The sequence below is a fragment of the Bufo bufo genome, chromosome 7, assembly GCF_905171765.1.
Source record: "Bufo bufo chromosome 7, aBufBuf1.1, whole genome shotgun sequence".
Classification (NCBI taxonomy): Eukaryota; Metazoa; Chordata; class Amphibia; order Anura; family Bufonidae; genus Bufo; species Bufo bufo.
The window spans coordinates 39161436-39178587 of NC_053395.1; the positions used below are offsets into that span (position 1 = coordinate 39161436).

The following is a 17152-nucleotide window of genomic DNA, read 5'->3' on the forward strand; positions in this document are numbered from 1 at the left end:
AAACAATAACATTAGTCAAACAATTGCTGGTTTCTGAATGAATAGAAAAGGATTGTTTGTTGAGGGTGAGGTGAAGGCCTGGTCCTCACCTCTGGGTATGAATCTGATTGACTGACACTTGGCAAAGAAAGTTGGATCCTTGGCATTTTTTTCTTGGCATGGTTTCCAAAGAGCTTATCCCACAGAGTGGCAGAGCTTTGAAGATAATCTAACCTCGCAATCTCTGTTTCATAGATACCTTCACACTGTGCCATATGACTTGTCCTCTGGCCTAAGCCATATTTAGTACATGTTCTTCACACTGCATCCTTTCAGGGAGTGCATGTGTGAACACTACAAGTGCTGGACATTAGAAAAATGATGGGGGTGGAGTGAGTATTAATTTTTGTGCCCTGCTGCAACCTTTTAAAAGGGTTGCAATTCCTTGTCAACCGTAGGTTAACTAATGGAGGAGCGGAGCTCCACTTAGAAGCTGCTTCACTTCAGGGAAGGTCTGCTTTAGAAAACCCATCCTCATATACCTTTTCAGGGAATTCTAAGTGACCCCCATCATTTAGCCATACAGTAGGGCCTGGCAGGTCCATGCATTATACAGATATTGGGCAGCGAAAGAGCTGGAACCCAGTAGTGGGAAACTGGAAAGTATGATGCTGGAGGTGAGGGGGTCTGCCCCAAAGGCCCCTGAAGGTGAACAACCCCTTTAATACTGATGGCTTATCCTCTGAATAGACCATCTATGTATGATTGCTGGGGGTCCAACACCCTTTGACCCCCCCCCCCCCCCCCAAACGATCAACTGTTGTAGCTCCAGCGCCAACTAAACAGCTCCTTCCATTTCCGTTGATTCATTTATTTGGGAGCAGTGCTGCAGTAACCAGCACCATCCACTACAGAAATTGAGCTGTGTAGGTGTCCGGTGTCGACTTTTGGTGCCCCCCCCCCCCCCACTGATAAGTAGTTGTTTTTTTGTTTTGTTTTTTATTTAAAGGGGTGGTCTGTTTTTTACAACCTTATCCATATTAAGGCTAATGGTTGTCATAAGGGGCGTTCTCCTCCAAGACTCTTCTACTAGCCAGAGCAAACACCTGCTGCAAAGAGTCTCTCTCCGGTGGCCATGTACCTTCAGTAGTTGTCACTCTGGTGATGACTTTCTTTCCTTGATTGCAATGGATCGGATGTATTGAAGTTCACCATGGCTGATCATTTTTGTCCCTGACATTGGCCGAATGACTGTCGGCCAAACATATAATATACACTGGGCGATTAGCCGGGCAGGCCAAAATCGGTGTGTTCAGCTGACCTACCATAATACATTATGCTCCCCCTGACCACCAGTTTCTCATCATAGTAGGTGATGGCATGCGGCTGGAAAAGGGTCAGCACTTACTGATCTCATGGGGTCAGACTGCCGGGACCCCCACTAAAGGGTCCATGGTTCTAGCCAAGTGCTGTGGCTCCTTCTGATATACCATAACATTCTTTAATGGAATTGCCCCTTTAAAGGGGTTATCACATGAATAATATAAAAATGTAACTGAAAATCAGACCTCATATAGTACATGACAATCTCTTTCTAACAAATCTAGAACCAGCCCTGTACCTCACATGGATCCAGAGATCTCCCCATTCATTGCTCCAATTGCTCTGCTAGGTTTATATCAAGCTGTCAGCTTAGAGGCTGCATACTTTCTCAGGGGGGTGACCTTTCTGCTGCAGTTGGAGACAGTTTAAGGATGAGCATGTGCATTACCCTCAGTGAGGTGGGCAGAGAAATTAGAAAAAGAGCAAACAGCAGGTGGCACTATGCAGATAGCTTTCATTAAATAACTCAGTAGCTATAATACATTTTTAATTACATGCAAGTATAAAAATATATTCAGATCCAGGTTCTGGTTTGAAGACTGCAGAATATTTTCCGTGGGACAACCCCTTTAAGTCAGCCCTTCTTTACTAAGTTTTATTACCTATGATGGTACTCGCTGTATCTGGAGAGGCCAATATAGTTTGAAATACTGTCGTGTGCTGCCTATCGGTAGTACCAATCATTTTGCAAAAAAAATTTTTAAAAAAATTCAATATGGAGACCTATATTTATACATTATAGGGGCCATTTATTAAGACCAGCGTTTTAGACGCCGGTCTTAATAACCCCTTGCGCTGGCGGTGGATCCGCCGGAGTTATGAAGAGGCGCCGGCCTATACGTAGCTTTGGTGCATCCACCGCCGGTCTAAATGTAAGACAGCTTCCTTGCTGGTGTAGATTTAGACCATGATAAATGAGACGGGCATGCGGGCTCGTCCACGCTACACCCCCTTTTTTAGACCTGGTAACCTTTGCACTGCAATCTGTGACAGATTAGTAAATGACCCCCCTATATCTTTATTAAAAAAAATGCAGATTCTCATATTTACCGGTGACCCTCCTATGAATCCATGTCTTATTACCATTGCCTTCCACACGATTTCATTCCTTTGGCTCTCCTACCACTTAATGCATCTCTCCATTGTTTTCTTTCTCGTGAGTGTCACCTTCCTGACCAATTAATTTGCCTCTCCAAATCTGCATTGATACACTGAAGCTTTTTTTTTTTGCCCCGAAGGACTTTTAAGAGGCTTAGTACGGGGGGTCTTGAGAGATCCAGTTGTCCTAAGCCTCTTAAAATCTAAAAGCATTCCTGCCCTATTTATAGTCGGGTCACTTGCCACCTATGTCCAGACGACAGTGGGGCGTACCACCACCGAATTTTTTATTCCCCCCCCCCAAACATAGATTATATGAAGCCTTGAAGAAAGATCTACTAAACTGGTTTGGGCTTCTTCGTACCCTCTGGATCAGGTGGCATCTCCAGTGAACATTTATCTATGGTCTTGTATTTCAGTAGATTATTTTTGGAATTTTTTGGAATAGGGCGCCTATCTAGTTCAGCTTGCGCAATTTTACTGATGAAGTCGGACACCTTGGAACAGGTGTACCAATGTACTTACCTCAGTCTGGCAATAATACGTGGTAATATATGGCGTTCAAGCAGAAGAGTGCGTCAGGAGAACTGGACGGGGCTTCAAAATCACACGAGACGCAATCAATTTATCAATGTTTGTTGCTTTTTTGTTTTAAGCCTATGGCAGATTTTTTACATTTTTATTATACACATTTATATAGCGCTACTATATTCGGCAGCGCTTTACAGACATGAGCATCAGCCTGCCCCCAATGGTTATCGCCTTTTGCTGATTCTGAGGCGTCCTGGTCCCCCTCAGACCTCTACGCCTTGGTTCCTCAACTTGACCGCTCAACCAGTCACTTCCTGAGGTGGGTCACCATCGTGGCCAGTGAGTGTTCATTGCCTGCATGCCAAGAGGGACCAGGAAACAGAGACTGGCGAGGGACCCGGGGGTAGGGAGCGGTAAGAGGGGGTAGGATTCTCATTATTTTACACCATGCAGAACCTTTAAAAAAATAAAAAATGAAACAGTCAAACCATTTCATAAATATATCCCTAATGTGGGAGGTGTTAAAAAATAGCGGGATTTTTATGAATTTAGCGATCAGTAAAATGGCGCAAACTGCGCCAACTGATCAACATGGCACAGGGGGCGTAATACATTTAATGGCAATTCTAGGCGCGTTAGATGCACATCTCCTCCTTATGTCCACTCAGCAAGCAGTGCAGTGAATAGTACGTGTCTTTAAATAATTTGGCACATTTTATGGCTCCTCTTAAAGGGGTTGTCTCACTTCAGCAAGCGGCATTTATCATGTAGAGAAAGCTAATACAGGGCACTTACTAATGGATTGCGATTGTCCATATTGCCTCCTTTGCTGGCTTCATTCATATTTCCATCGCATTGTACACTGCTAGTTTCCATGGTTACGACCACCCTGCAATCCATCAGCGATGGCCGTGTTTGCAAACTATAGGATAAAGCATCGGTCTCTCTGGTGGCTGGGACCATGGGAGCGCGTTTTTGTCCTAGAGTGTGCAAGCACGACCACTGCTGCTGGATTTGCAGGGTGGTCGTAACCGTGGAAACGAGCAGTGTATGATGTGATGGAAGAATGAATCCAGCCAGCAAAGGAGGCAACATGGACAATCACAATACATTAGTAAGTGGCTTGTATAAACCTTCTCTACATGATTGTTGAAGTGAGACAACCCCTTTAACCACGTCCCATGTAGGTTATGTGTCAAAAATGTAAATTAATTCTGCCGCCTGCCATATATTCCTGCTTGCAGCACATTTTGCTTAGCAAACCTCTATTACTATAGTGAAGAGCACCAGCTGCTGTATCGGTTCTGACCGTTATCATGTCTTTTCTTCACCACAGGGCAGCACACTGAGGAAGAGGAAGATGTATGAAGAGTTCCTGAGCAAAGTCTCCATTTTGGGTCAGTAAGTCCTCCGTTTTGTCCCCGGCTGCGCCACTTACTTTTAGGGACCATTCACACGTCCGTAAGTGTTTTGCGGATCCACACATCACAGACACTATAATTGCGGACAAGAATAGGACATGTTCTATTTTTTCCAGGAATGATATTGCGGATCCCGAAAAAACGGATCCCGAAAAAACAGATGCGGATCCCGAAAAAACGGATGCGGATCCAGGAAATGTGGATTTGCATCCGTTCCAGCCCCATTGAAAGTGAATGGGTCCGCAAATTGCGGAACGAATGCGGGCCCAAATTACGGACGTGTGAATGGACCCTTAGGGTCCATTCACACGTCCGTTTTTTCTTTCCTGATCTGTTCCGTTTTTCTTTCCAGTTCTGTACCCATTCATTTTCAATGGGTCCTGGAAAAAATCGGACAGCACAATGTGTGCTGTCCGTTTCCGTTGTTCCGTTCCGCATGTCCGAAAAAATATAAAACTTGTCCTATTCTTTTCCGCAAAAATCGGATCCCGGTACAATACAAAGTCAATGGATCCGCAAAAAAACGGAAGACATTCGTATGTCATTACGTATGTCATCCGTTTTATGCGGATTCCGTTCCTGGAAATTAAATTTTTATTTTATAAACTTTTATTCACTTTTTTTTTCTTTTTTTTTTTCAAAGAAATCCAAACAACTTTATTTGCTTATTGAAATTTATACATGTTTCCGTTTTTTGCGGATCCGCAAAAAACGGATGACATACGGAAACATTTTCAGAAAAAACGGACCGAAAATCGGGATATAGAAAAATACTGACGTGTGAATGTAGCCTTAGGCTGTAGAAAGACATAAAGCTCGGTTACAGCAGACCACACAGCAGCCACATAAACCGGCATGGGGGTCCTGCACGCTAATCAGTTTATTGGTTTGTGTAAGCTCGCATCTGTTCCTGAGGGTTTTCTGAGTAGCTATCTGATCTCATGCACCAAGCCTAAATGATTTTACATGTGCGCGGAGCCGAAGTCTAAATCCTGAGGCTTTAAAAGTAGGAGGGGACATAATCCGCGACGCTTTATCTGAAGTGTTTGGCAGAACTTGTCAGGTGCTTTTCCGGTTACATTGTTTACATTACGTATCATTTATTATTGTAATTAAGTCATGTTTTAACCTTTTTATTTATTTATGTAAGTGTAACTATTGTTTAAAGCAGGGATGCTCAACCTGCCGCCCTCCAGCTGTTGTGAAACTACAACTCCCACCATGCCCTGCTGTAGGCTGTTCAGGCATGCTGGGAGTTGTAGTTTTGCAACAGCTGGAGGGCCGCAGGTTAAGCATGCCTGGTTTCAAGGGGCTTTCCAGGATTTTCATATTGATGGCCTATGAGATAGGTGGGGTCCGACGCCCGGCACCCCTGACGATCAGCTGTATGGAGAAGCTGCCAGCAGCCTCCTCGCTGCTCACCAAACACCTCGCCGTCCGCTGAATAGCGGCTGTGCTTGGTATCGCAGCTGAGCCCCATTCACTTGAATGGGAAGGAGCTGCCCCGAGGCCACGTGACCGATGGACGTGACATCACATGGCCTAGAAAGAGGGGAGCGCCATGGCCTCTTGGTGCAGGTGATCAGCAGGGCTTCCAGGAGTCAAACCTCCGCCGATCTGATATTGATGACCTATCCTGAGGATAGGCTATCAATATTATAATCCCTGAAAACCTCTTTGACTATGTAATTTGCCAAATAGTACAAAAATAAGCAAAGTACGATGATAAATGAAATGTAATAAGAAAAAATTATAAAATTCAAAGGGTTGTCCAAGATTAGAAAGACATGACGGCTTTCTTCCAGAAACAGCACCACAACTCTATGCATCGTTTGGGTCTGGTATTGCAGCTCAGCTTCGTTGAAGTGAATTGGGCAGAGCTGCAATACCACATTCAACCTGCAGACAGACGGGGCGCTGTTTTTGAAAGAAAGACAGCAGACATGCTTTATACTCCTGGGCAAACCCTCTAAAATTATTATAATTATTAATATTAATATAAATAATAATAATAATGTATATATAAATATAAACCTAAAAATACATTATAATTACTATATAAAAATTGTATTCACCCACTAGAGCCACCATAACAGGTCCTAGGGGGTTGTCAACTAGCTGTCCCAGACTGGTTAGTAATGCTTCAATATATACCCTGTTCTAGTCAGATTTTCTTTCAATTATTATTCCAAAATCGATGAATTTCAGAACTTTTTCCTGGTATTTGAGTAGAACCCCCCCCCCCCCTCCACCCACCTCACATTCCCCGTAAACCCATGCTACACTGCTTACATATAGGACAGCAGAAGTGACCTGATAGGTCCACAAATAAAGCTTATTCATTGTTCAGGGTGGGCCACAAAAAAGTAGTCTTAGACCATATTTTGCATCTGTGGCCAATCCAATTCCTCGTGGATTGCATGTAGACGCATTCATTTCTCTAGGGTCCACAAAAAAAAAAGGACAACCCGCGGATATCTCCCGTGTGCTGTCCGCATCGATATATACGTTCTGCAAATTATAGAACATGTCCTATTATTGTCTGCAGTGCGGACAAGAATAGTCGTTTCTAGTGAGAAACAGAAGACGTGGATCCGTGGTTTGTGGAATGAAATACGGACACGTTGGTGTGCATGATGCCTAATATTCATATGCAGTCTGGCAGATCGAGAAACCTCCTTATGGCTCATGCACACGAACGTATTTTTTTTCCACATGCGATCCAAATTTTTTTGTGGTTCGGATGCCAACCCATTCACTTGAGTGGGGCCGCAAAAGATGCGGACAGCACACCATGTCCACACCGTCCGTATGTCCATTCCGTGGCACCCGCAAAAAGATAGAACATGTCCTATTCCTGTCTGCATTATGAACAAGGATAGGACTGTTCTTTTATGGGCCGGACGTTCCGTTCCACAAAAAGCAGAACGCACGCGGCTGGTATCCGCGTTTTGACGATCCGCAATTTGCGGACCACAAAGACCGCTATGGCCGTGTGCATGAGCCCTTAATAGTATGAAAATATAATTACACAGAAAATTTGATTTTAACAACAGAAAGTCGTAAATTCTCATGAATTGCCAAAACATAGCGTGAAGGGGGAAGCTGCCTGAGCAAAGCAGAGTTAATCACGTGTGATTAATAGGATTTTCCTTGAAACATCTGCCCGTAACATATTTCATCGAATACTTTCACTTGAAGGAAATAACTTATGGTTTGAGGGCTGAATGCACTATTTTAATATTTTTTTATTTTTATTTATTTTTATTTCAAAAACTTTTACAAAGATTGTTTATTTCCCCATTATTTACCTGTTTGCCCTGTGTGTACGTAAGGGCCGTCCGTCTAATAAATGCCAGTATTTGCCCTTACCCCCTGCGACACTGCACCCCTCCCCCCTCGACCACTGATCAATCACCATTAGCCAAAGACAACTACCTGATAAGTGGCACAGCCCTAGCCATTACCGCAGGGCTCTAATTGCTCCGCAGAAGGATTTGCATTACAGATTACATTAGGTTACATGTTACTAAAGACGTCAGAGCAAATAGCCGTGGCCGGTTTAACAAAACATCAAGGCATCTGCTGCCTAAGAAGCAAACAAAGGGTCCGTCATGCCAGCTGACATGAATAATTCAAGGAATATATTCTTGAACTTCTGCAATGGTTCAAGCAGAAAAAAAAAAACTCTACAAAAACTTTTCACGTTCTTGACTAATGGCTAATAAATCATGATTATGTTCTGCTGCTGGAGGTCTTTCTGTTACCTGTCTAAACACCCCCAAAATGCCAGGACCAAGAGTGTATCCTGGAAATGTCAGAAGATGTCTCCACCTTGGTTCCAGAAGACGTTGCACCTGGACAATGTAGTTATATCACTTTGTGCTAAACCCGTCACAGATATTTCGCAGAACTCATGGTAAAGGCTTGGAGAGTTATAGGGGGAGTCAAACCAGGCTATTACCCATGTTTTTGTAGGGTGCCAAGGACTGGACTCTTAGGCAGAACCTAAAAGTGGGTCTTCTAAATGTTCCAGGACCACCAGGGACTTCAACATGAACCCCTTTACTGGCCAAGACCAATGTTAGGACCACCAGGAACCTCAAAATGAACAACAAAATAGACTCACACCAACTCCTGCAGCGGGGTTGAATTCCTGTGCCCGAGACTCCGTTCCAGTAGTGTATTGAATCCAGCAAGTGATTGTGCAGCGCCTGAAGATTTAAAGGGGTTATCCAATTTCACAAACAAAAGGCCCCCCATATGCCGGGCCCCTCACAGGTAATATACTTACCCCACTCCCTGCGCTGCCCCTGGTCCCTTCACTGCTGCTGCTTCTCCCTGTACACGGATGAAATCATCTGGTGTCGGGGGGGAGCAGCCAATGGCAGACGGGGACATGCCTCCCTAGCATTTCGGAGCGGGTAAGTATATTACCTGTGAGGGGACCGGCACATGGGGGGTCTGTTTGTGAAATTGGATAACCCCTTTAAAAGTATTCACCTTTATTTCTGGTACAATTTTAAAAAGATTCCGAAGCATACCGCTGTTCCATTACCAACGCGTTTCAACTGTTACACAGTCTTACTCATGACTCAGTGGATACTTTTAAACCTCTTTGCCCTAATTGTATAGCTATGTATTCAAATAAAAACTCTTAGATGATGTCAAATATTATACTAGGTCATGGGCGACTTTTCCTGTGACATGTCGTGTGAGCAAAGATCTCAGGGTATCGCTGCAGCATCGCAATTACTGAAAATTAATACGTTCTTGTCGCAACTCACAAGCCGCCTGGATTACTTGCGGGTGAAGGCCATGGCGACTTGGAGGTTGCAACACAAACGTATTAACTTTCAATAGTTGTGTTGCAGCGAAAATCACACATAATTCCATATGTATGCGTGAAATTTCCTCTAAAGTCCTACAAGTCCTTTAGACTCCCTCTTGATAAGGGGAGTGTGTCACAGGGCATATGGATGTCAGAGGAGACGTATTGCACTCTCTGTTCAGTAGAGACGTATTGCACTCTCTGTTCAGTAGAGACGTATTGCACTCTCTGTTCAGTAGAGACGTATTGCACTCTCTGTTCAGTAGAGACGTATTGCACTCTCTGTTCAGTAGAGACGTATTGCACTCTCTGTTCAGTAGAGACGTATTGCACTCTCTGTTCAGTGGAGACGTATTGCACTCTCTGTTCAGTGGAGACGTATTGCACTCTCTGTTCAGTGGAGACGTATTGCACTCTCTGTTCAGTGGAGACGTATTGCACTCTCTGTTCAGTAGAGACGTATTGCACTCTGTTCAGTAGAGACGTATTGCACTCTCTGTTCAGTAGAGACGTATTGCACTCTGTTCAGTAGAGACGTATTGCACTCTCTATTCAGTAGAGACGTATTGCACTCTCTATTCAGTAGAGACGTATTGCACTCTCTATTCAGTAGAGACGTATTGCACTCTCTATTCAGTAGAGACGTATTGCACTCTCTGTTCAGTAGAGATGTATTGCACTCTGTTCAGTAGAGACGTATTGCACTCTCTGTTCAGTAGAGACGTATTGCACTCTCTATTCAGTAGAGACTTATTGCACTCTCTATTCAGTAGAGACGTATTGCACTCTCTGTTCAGTAGAGACGTATTGCACTCTCTGTTCAGTACAGACGTATTGCACTCTGTTCAGTAGAGACGTATTGCACTCTGTTCAGTAGAGACGTATTGCACTCTGTTCAGTAGAGACGTATTGCACTCTCTGTTCAGTAGAGACGTATTGCACTCTCTGTTCAGTGGAGACGTATTGCATTCTCTGTTCAGTGGAGACGTATTGCACTCTCTGTTCAGTAGAGACGTATTGCACTCTCTGTTCAGTAGAGACGTATTGCACTCTCTGTTCAGTGGAGACGTATTGCATTCTCTGTTCAGTGGAGACGTATTGCACTCTCTGTTCAGTAGAGACGTATTGCACTCTCTGTTCAGTAGAGACGTATTGCACTCTCTGTTCAGTGGAGACGTATTGCACTCTCTGTTCAGTGGAGACGTATTGCACTCTCTGTTCAGTAGAGACGTATTGCACTCTCTGTTCAGTAGAGACGTATTGCACTCTCTGTTCAGTGGAGACGTATTGCACTCTCTGTTCAGTGGAGACGTATTGCACTCTCTGTTCAGTGGAGACGTATTGCACTCTCTGTTCAGTAGAGACGTATTGCACTCTCTGTTCAGTAGAGACGTATTGCACTCTCTGTTCAGTACAGACGTTTTGCACTCTCTGTTCAGTAGAGACGTATTGCACTCTCTGTTCAGTAGAGACGTATTGCACTCTCTGTTCAGTAGAGACGTATTGCACTCTCTGTTCAGTAGAGACGTATTGCACTCTCTGTTCAGTAGAGACGTATTGCACTCTCTGTTCAGTAGAGACGTATTGCACTCTCTGTTCAGTAGAGACGTATTGCACTCTCTGTTCAGTAGAGACGTATTGCACTCTCTGTTCAGTAGAGACGTATTGCACTCTCTGTTCAGTACAGACGTATTGCACTTTCTGTTCAGTAGAGACGTATTGCACTCTCTGTTCAGTAGAGACGTATTGCACTCTCTGTTCAGTAGAGACGTATTGCACTCTCTGTTCAGTAGAGACGTATTGCACTCTCTGTTCAGTAGAGACGTATTGCACTCTCTGTTCAGTAGAGACGTATTGCACTCTCTGTTCAGTAGAGACGTTTTGCACTCTCTGTTCAGTAGAGACGTATTGCACTCTCTGTTCAGTAGAGACGTATTGCACTCTCTGTTCAGTAGAGACGTATTGCACTCTCTGTTCAGTAGAGACGTATTGCACTCTCTGTTCAGTAGAGACGTATTGCACTCTCTGTTCAGTAGAAACGTATTGCACTCTCTGTTCAGTAGAGACGTATTGCACTCTGTTCAGTAGAGACGTATTGCACTCTCTGTTCAGTGGAGACGTATTGCACTCTCTGTTCAGTAGAGACGTATTGCACTCTGTTCAGTAGAGACGTATTGCACTCTCTGTTCAGTGGAGACGTATTGCACTCTCTGTTCAGTAGAGACGTATTGCACTCTCTGTTCAGTAGAGACGTATTGCACTCTCTGTTCAGTAGAGACGTATTGCACTCTCTGTTCAGTAGAGACGTATTGCACTCTCTGTTCAGTAGAGACGTATTGCACTCTCTGTTCAGTAGAGACGTATTGCACTCTCTGTTCAGTAGAGACGTATTGCACTCTCTGTTCAGTAGAGACGTATTGCACTCTCTGTTCAGTAGAGACGTATTGCACTCTCTGTTCAGTAGAGACGTATTGCACTCTCTGTTCAGTAGAGACGTATTGCACTCTCTGTTCAGTAGAAGCTTAATGATTCTCAGCACCATCCATGATTCATATAGGGATTTTAATATAGCTATATATTTGGCATTATTACATCATATTGCGGGGCATATGGTGGACGTGGCTATTCAGTGAGGTTTTGCCCCTCGCTTTTCTTTGTATCTTTTTCCAACTTGCCTTATTTTTCTCCTGATCTTTACAGGGAGTGCAGAATTATTAGGCAAGTTGTATTTTTGAGGATTAATTTTATTATTGAACAACAACCATGTTCTCAATGAACCCAAAAAACTCATTAATATCAAAGCTGAATATTTTTGGAAGTAGTTTTTAGTTTGTTTTTAGTTTTAGCTATTTTAGGGGGATATCTGTGTGTGCAGGTGACTATTACTGTGCATAATTATTAGGCAACTTAACAAAAAACAAATATATACCCATTTCAATTATTTATTTTTACCAGTGAAACCAATATAACATCTCAACATTCACAAATATACATTTCTGACATTCAAAAACAAAACAAAAACAAATCAGTGACCAATATAGCCACCTTTCTTTGCAAGGACACTCAAAAGCCTGCCATCCATGGATTCTGTCAGTGTTTTGATCTGTTCACCATCAACATTGCGTGCAGCAGCAACCACAGCCTCCCAGACACTGTTCAGAGAGGTGTACTGTTTTCCCTCCTTGTAAATTTCACATTTGATGATGGACCACAGGTTCTCAATGGGGTTCAGATCAGGTGAACAAGGAGGCCATGTCATTAGATTTTCTTCTTTTATACCCTTTCTTGCCAGCCACGCTGTGGAGTACTTGGACGCGTGTGATGGAGCATTGTCCTGCATGAAAATCATGTTTTTCTTGAAGGATGCAGACTTCTTCCTGTACCACTGCTTGAAGAAGGTGTCTTCCAGAAACTGGCAGTAGGACTGGGAGTTGAGCTTGACTCCATCCTCAACCCGAAAAGGCCCCACAAGCTCATCTTTGATGATACCAGCCCAAACCAGTACTCCACCTCCACCTTGCTGGCGTCTGAGTCTGACTGGAGCTCTCTGCCCTTTACCAATCCAGCCACAGGCCCATCCATCTGGCCCATCAAGACTCACTCTCATTTCATCAGTCCATAAAACCTTAGAAAAATCAGTCTTGAGATATTTCAGCTTGTGTGTCTTGTTCAGTGGTGGTCGTCTTTCAGCCTTTCTTACCTTGGCCATGTCTCTGAGTATTGCACACCTTGTGCTTTTGGGCACTCCAGTGATGTTGCAGCTCTGAAATATGGCCAAACTGGTGGCAAGTGGCATCTTGGCAGCTGCACGCTTGACTTTTCTCAGTTCATGGGCAGTTATTTTGCGCCTTGGTTTTTCCACACGCTTCTTGCGACCCTGTTGACTATTTTGAATGAAACGCTTGATTGTTCGATGATCACGCTTCAGAAGCTTTGCAATTTTAAGAGTGCTGCATCCCTCTGCAAGATATCTCACTATTTTTGACTTTTCTGAACCTGTCAAGACCTTCTTTTGACCCATTTTGCCAAAGGAAAGGAAGTTGCCTAATAATTATGCACACCTAATATAGGGTGTTGATGTCATTAGACCACACCCCTTCTCATTACAGAGATGCACATCACCTAATATGCTTAATTGGTAGTAGGCTTTCGAGCCTATACAGCTTGGAGTAAGACAACATGCATAAAGAGGATGATGTGGTCAAAATACTCATTTGCCTAATAATTCTGCACGCAGTGTATATATATAGTATATTGATATGATATGGTTCCACCGGTTGTTTCTGTTTTGATATTTGGATTTCCCTTTTTTTTTCGGTGGGCTTGGATTTAGTCTGTGTTAGACACAGAGGTTTTTTCAAACTGCAATACCAAACACAGCCCATGGACAAAAAAAAAGATCCTTTTTTTCCAGAATGCCTTTCATGCATGTTCCCATGATCAACCCTTATTGACCAATTCTCAAAACAAGCAAGAGGTGATAATTAACTTATAATTTTCCTTCTGAACAGCTGCAGTAGTGAAAAGGGAAACTCCTTAAAAAATCGCATTAAGTATGGCAAATGGTCCGTCTTCCAGCACAAACTTTCGGCTCCAGGACTGTTGACTGTATGCCAGGGACAGTTACTCTGCTGAAAACTTTCTGATTTGCTTGCCATGACTTGCCAAGTCCTCATACAGTAAAATACCTCTTTTAGTATGGTAGCACTTTTTTGAAGAACCTTACGGGGAGCATGAAATCCCAAGCCTGCCGCCAACACTGCTGCATTTTTCAGATGTGAGGTTTCGACATCAAATGCACTTACAAATTTAATCCCCACAGGTTTTCACAGTGTGCAATAATGGGGATCCACAAAATCACCATGGAGCCAGGGCTCGAATTTCTGTAGGCCAGGTCCCGACATGGCGGAATTCATGCACATTTCTAGCAAAATCCATGGCAAAAATTAGCCACTGTATCTTGACCCGGCCTATGGTTCTCCTGACACATTTTCTTCTAACCAGCACTTCCTTACTTAAAAAGCTTCACCTAAAATGTTGCTGCTTGATCCATCATCAGACTAGGAACTTGAAGTGGCCCTGGAAAAAAAACTAAAAGTGGCCCCACGTTGTAGGCTGGTCCAAATTGACAGGAGGCAAGGCCTTCAGAAGTAGGCAGGGACAACTCAAGTCGGGGGGGCCAACAATACCATAGTGCAACACACAATACCACCCCAGCAGAACCAAATACCACAGTGCTGCACAAAATACCTCCCTCAGAGCTGCCCCTTTGTTTTGGGTCAGGAAACCACATGTGTATGATGATCGGGGTACATAAGTACTGGACGGCAATTAACACTAGGAGCATCAGGTTGGAATCATGAAGAGGGCTCGGGCAACCCCCTGGACAATGGCCCACCAAGAAGTTTCCCTGTAGGGTCTATGGCCAGTCCACCCCTGTGCATCATCATTGTGTATTCTGATAGACTCGATCATATGATGCCGTGGTCTTCAACCTTAGCTCTTTAGCTCTTGCAAAGCTACAACTCCTAGCTTGAACAGGTTATAGGCCCCATCTATAATGCCTTTCAGTTTGTTGGGGTCTGGAATGTACTGTAATCCAAAAGTCATCTTTGTTTCTTACTTGTCTTGCAGAATCCCTGGATAAATGGGAGCGTCTGACCGTGGCCGATGCACTAGAACCTGTTCAATTTGAAGATGGAGAAAAAATAGTGGTTCAGGGAGAGCCCGGAGATGACTTCTTCATCATTACTGAGGTCAGTGTATACATAGCTCTTTTTATTTCATTGTCCATCACAAGAGTAACCCGAGGACAGCACCTCATACACCAGTGTCATTAAGTTTTACTACAGGTTGGATAAGCTGTGAAGTCTTCTGCATGCCAGGGAGCCCTGTGCCAGAGAAAACTCTTTTCAGCAGGAGAGGATTGGTGCTGACAGTAGGCCAACTATCTTTGAAGGGCTTCTAATGCTGCTAATTCTGATATAAAAATATCAAATGTGATCTTACAGTCCTTGTAGGATCCAAAAATTCCACAGCAGTTGCCAGCTAGAGACCAAACGTAGGGGATCTCTCAAAATGTGTCACTGCCATAGTGTGCTCTCATAGTCCCAGTCACCAGAGAGGCCAGCTCTTTTTCCTATAGTGTGAAAGCACGACCACCACTGATAGATTGCAGGGTGGTCATAACCATGGAAACGTGACCCAGCCAGTAAAGGAGGTAATATGGACAATCACAATACATTAGTAATTGCCTTGTATTCACTTTCTCTACATAATAAATGCTATTTTCTGAAGTCAGACAACCTCTTTAAGCAGCTTCTCCTCTACTTTCTGTGTGCAGTGAAAGGCTACTCGTCTCCATCCAAAATGACTGAGAGATCTGCAAACTGTACATTCAGCATGTACAGAGCAAATCTGCTAAAACATGCCAGACACAAGTGACACTCACTGTACTATTGATTAATGCAGAGTCTGTTGAACATTATAGAGATGTCGTTGGGGAGATGTCATGGTTGGCCATGAAGTCCTCATATTATGACTTGGCCATCAAACCACCCTGAGCTTTAATTTCTTCTTCTAAACTCTTAAATTGTCTCAAGGTTTCATATTAAAATGTTGGTAAGTTGCAATCTGAGGTTGTCAAAACATTTAAACATGCAATTTCATGAATCCCTATAGGAATACATTACAAAACTCGATCAAACGTGATCAGGTTAGTGCAATCACATGGACTTCTCACGACTCCTGCCCGTTGATATATCAATCAGTCATCCTGATATTACTTACTCCTCCAGTAATGACATCATAGTTCTGATGTTTTTTGGTTGCTGGAAATACGATGAAATTAACATTAAATATTCATGTCAGAACCATATACACAGAGAAATCATTAGAATCGGAGATGTTCCTGTGCAGGAGTCAAGCACCAACCTGACATTTTTTTCCCCCTTTTTTGTGTATCTCAGGGTTTGGCGAGATGATATTTCTACTATGTAGCCTATTAGGAGCCTGTATAGACTTGTGGTATATGACTGTGTCCCAGTGGTTATTGTAGGTGTATTTTTGGCTTTTATTATACCAGATAATATAAAATAATAGGGGATTATTGTCATAAGCATGATACAGAGGACATAAATACACTTGCGGTTTATTGTCATGCCAACACGCCAGCTGATTATCTGTTATATGTTTCACTAGATTACAAGGATGTGGGTTTAATGAAAATCCGCCATATGGCGTAGGAAGCCCTTGAATCAGCTCTTTGGTCATAAGGTGCACACTTCCAACCGCTGCGGTTGTCTACTGCTATTAATATAGAAATGACTAAGACTTGTGTACATAGCCTAGGGTAGTCTTTTCTTCTCAAACCGTTCCAAGCGATGGATTGTCTTGGGGCGGGGGACTCTCCAGAATTAATGGCCGCAGTATGAATGATTATGATGTGATTTGGCAGGTAGTGCCAGGTTTTAGAGGAACCATTCCCTCACCAACTTTACATGTTCTCGCGATCCACCCCATTTCCATGGATATAAGAGCAACACAGGCTGGCAAAGAAAGCACTGATGTGGCATGGCTCCAAATTCCAACAGCTGTTCCATTAAAAAAAAAGTTGGTAACTTTTTATGTACGTTGCCAATTTTCCACGCTGCTTTATCTCTTGATGAGGCGCCTGTGTTAGCGGGGAGGAAAGAAATCTGCGAACACTTGTACGTCCTTTGCAGAGCGGCGAAAGTCAACGATCAATGTGGGTCGGAGCAGATTTTTGATCAAGCAAATGACCTGAGTACCTGATAAAGATGATCTCATAGCAGTTGAATTCGTAATAAGAAACATGTTGGAGCTTGCGGGAAGATGTTGATACAAGAGAATTCTTAGATCATGAGTCTTTGTGAAGCTAATCGCTTGC

At 43.4% G+C, this 17152-nt stretch overlaps 1 protein-coding gene across 2 annotated transcripts in view; it reads left to right on the forward strand.

The window, feature by feature from the left end:
• Window positions 1-17152, forward strand: part of PRKAR1B (protein kinase cAMP-dependent type I regulatory subunit beta) — a 155579-nt gene that overhangs the window by 116714 nt on the left and 21713 nt on the right. For both annotated transcript variants that reach the window (XM_040441954.1, XM_040441955.1), the window contains exons 8-9: window positions 4328-4388; window positions 14878-14999. In XM_040441954.1, coding sequence (XP_040297888.1) covers window positions 4328-4388; window positions 14878-14999 — 183 coding nt within the window. The remainder of the gene's footprint in view (window positions 1-4327; window positions 4389-14877; window positions 15000-17152) is intronic.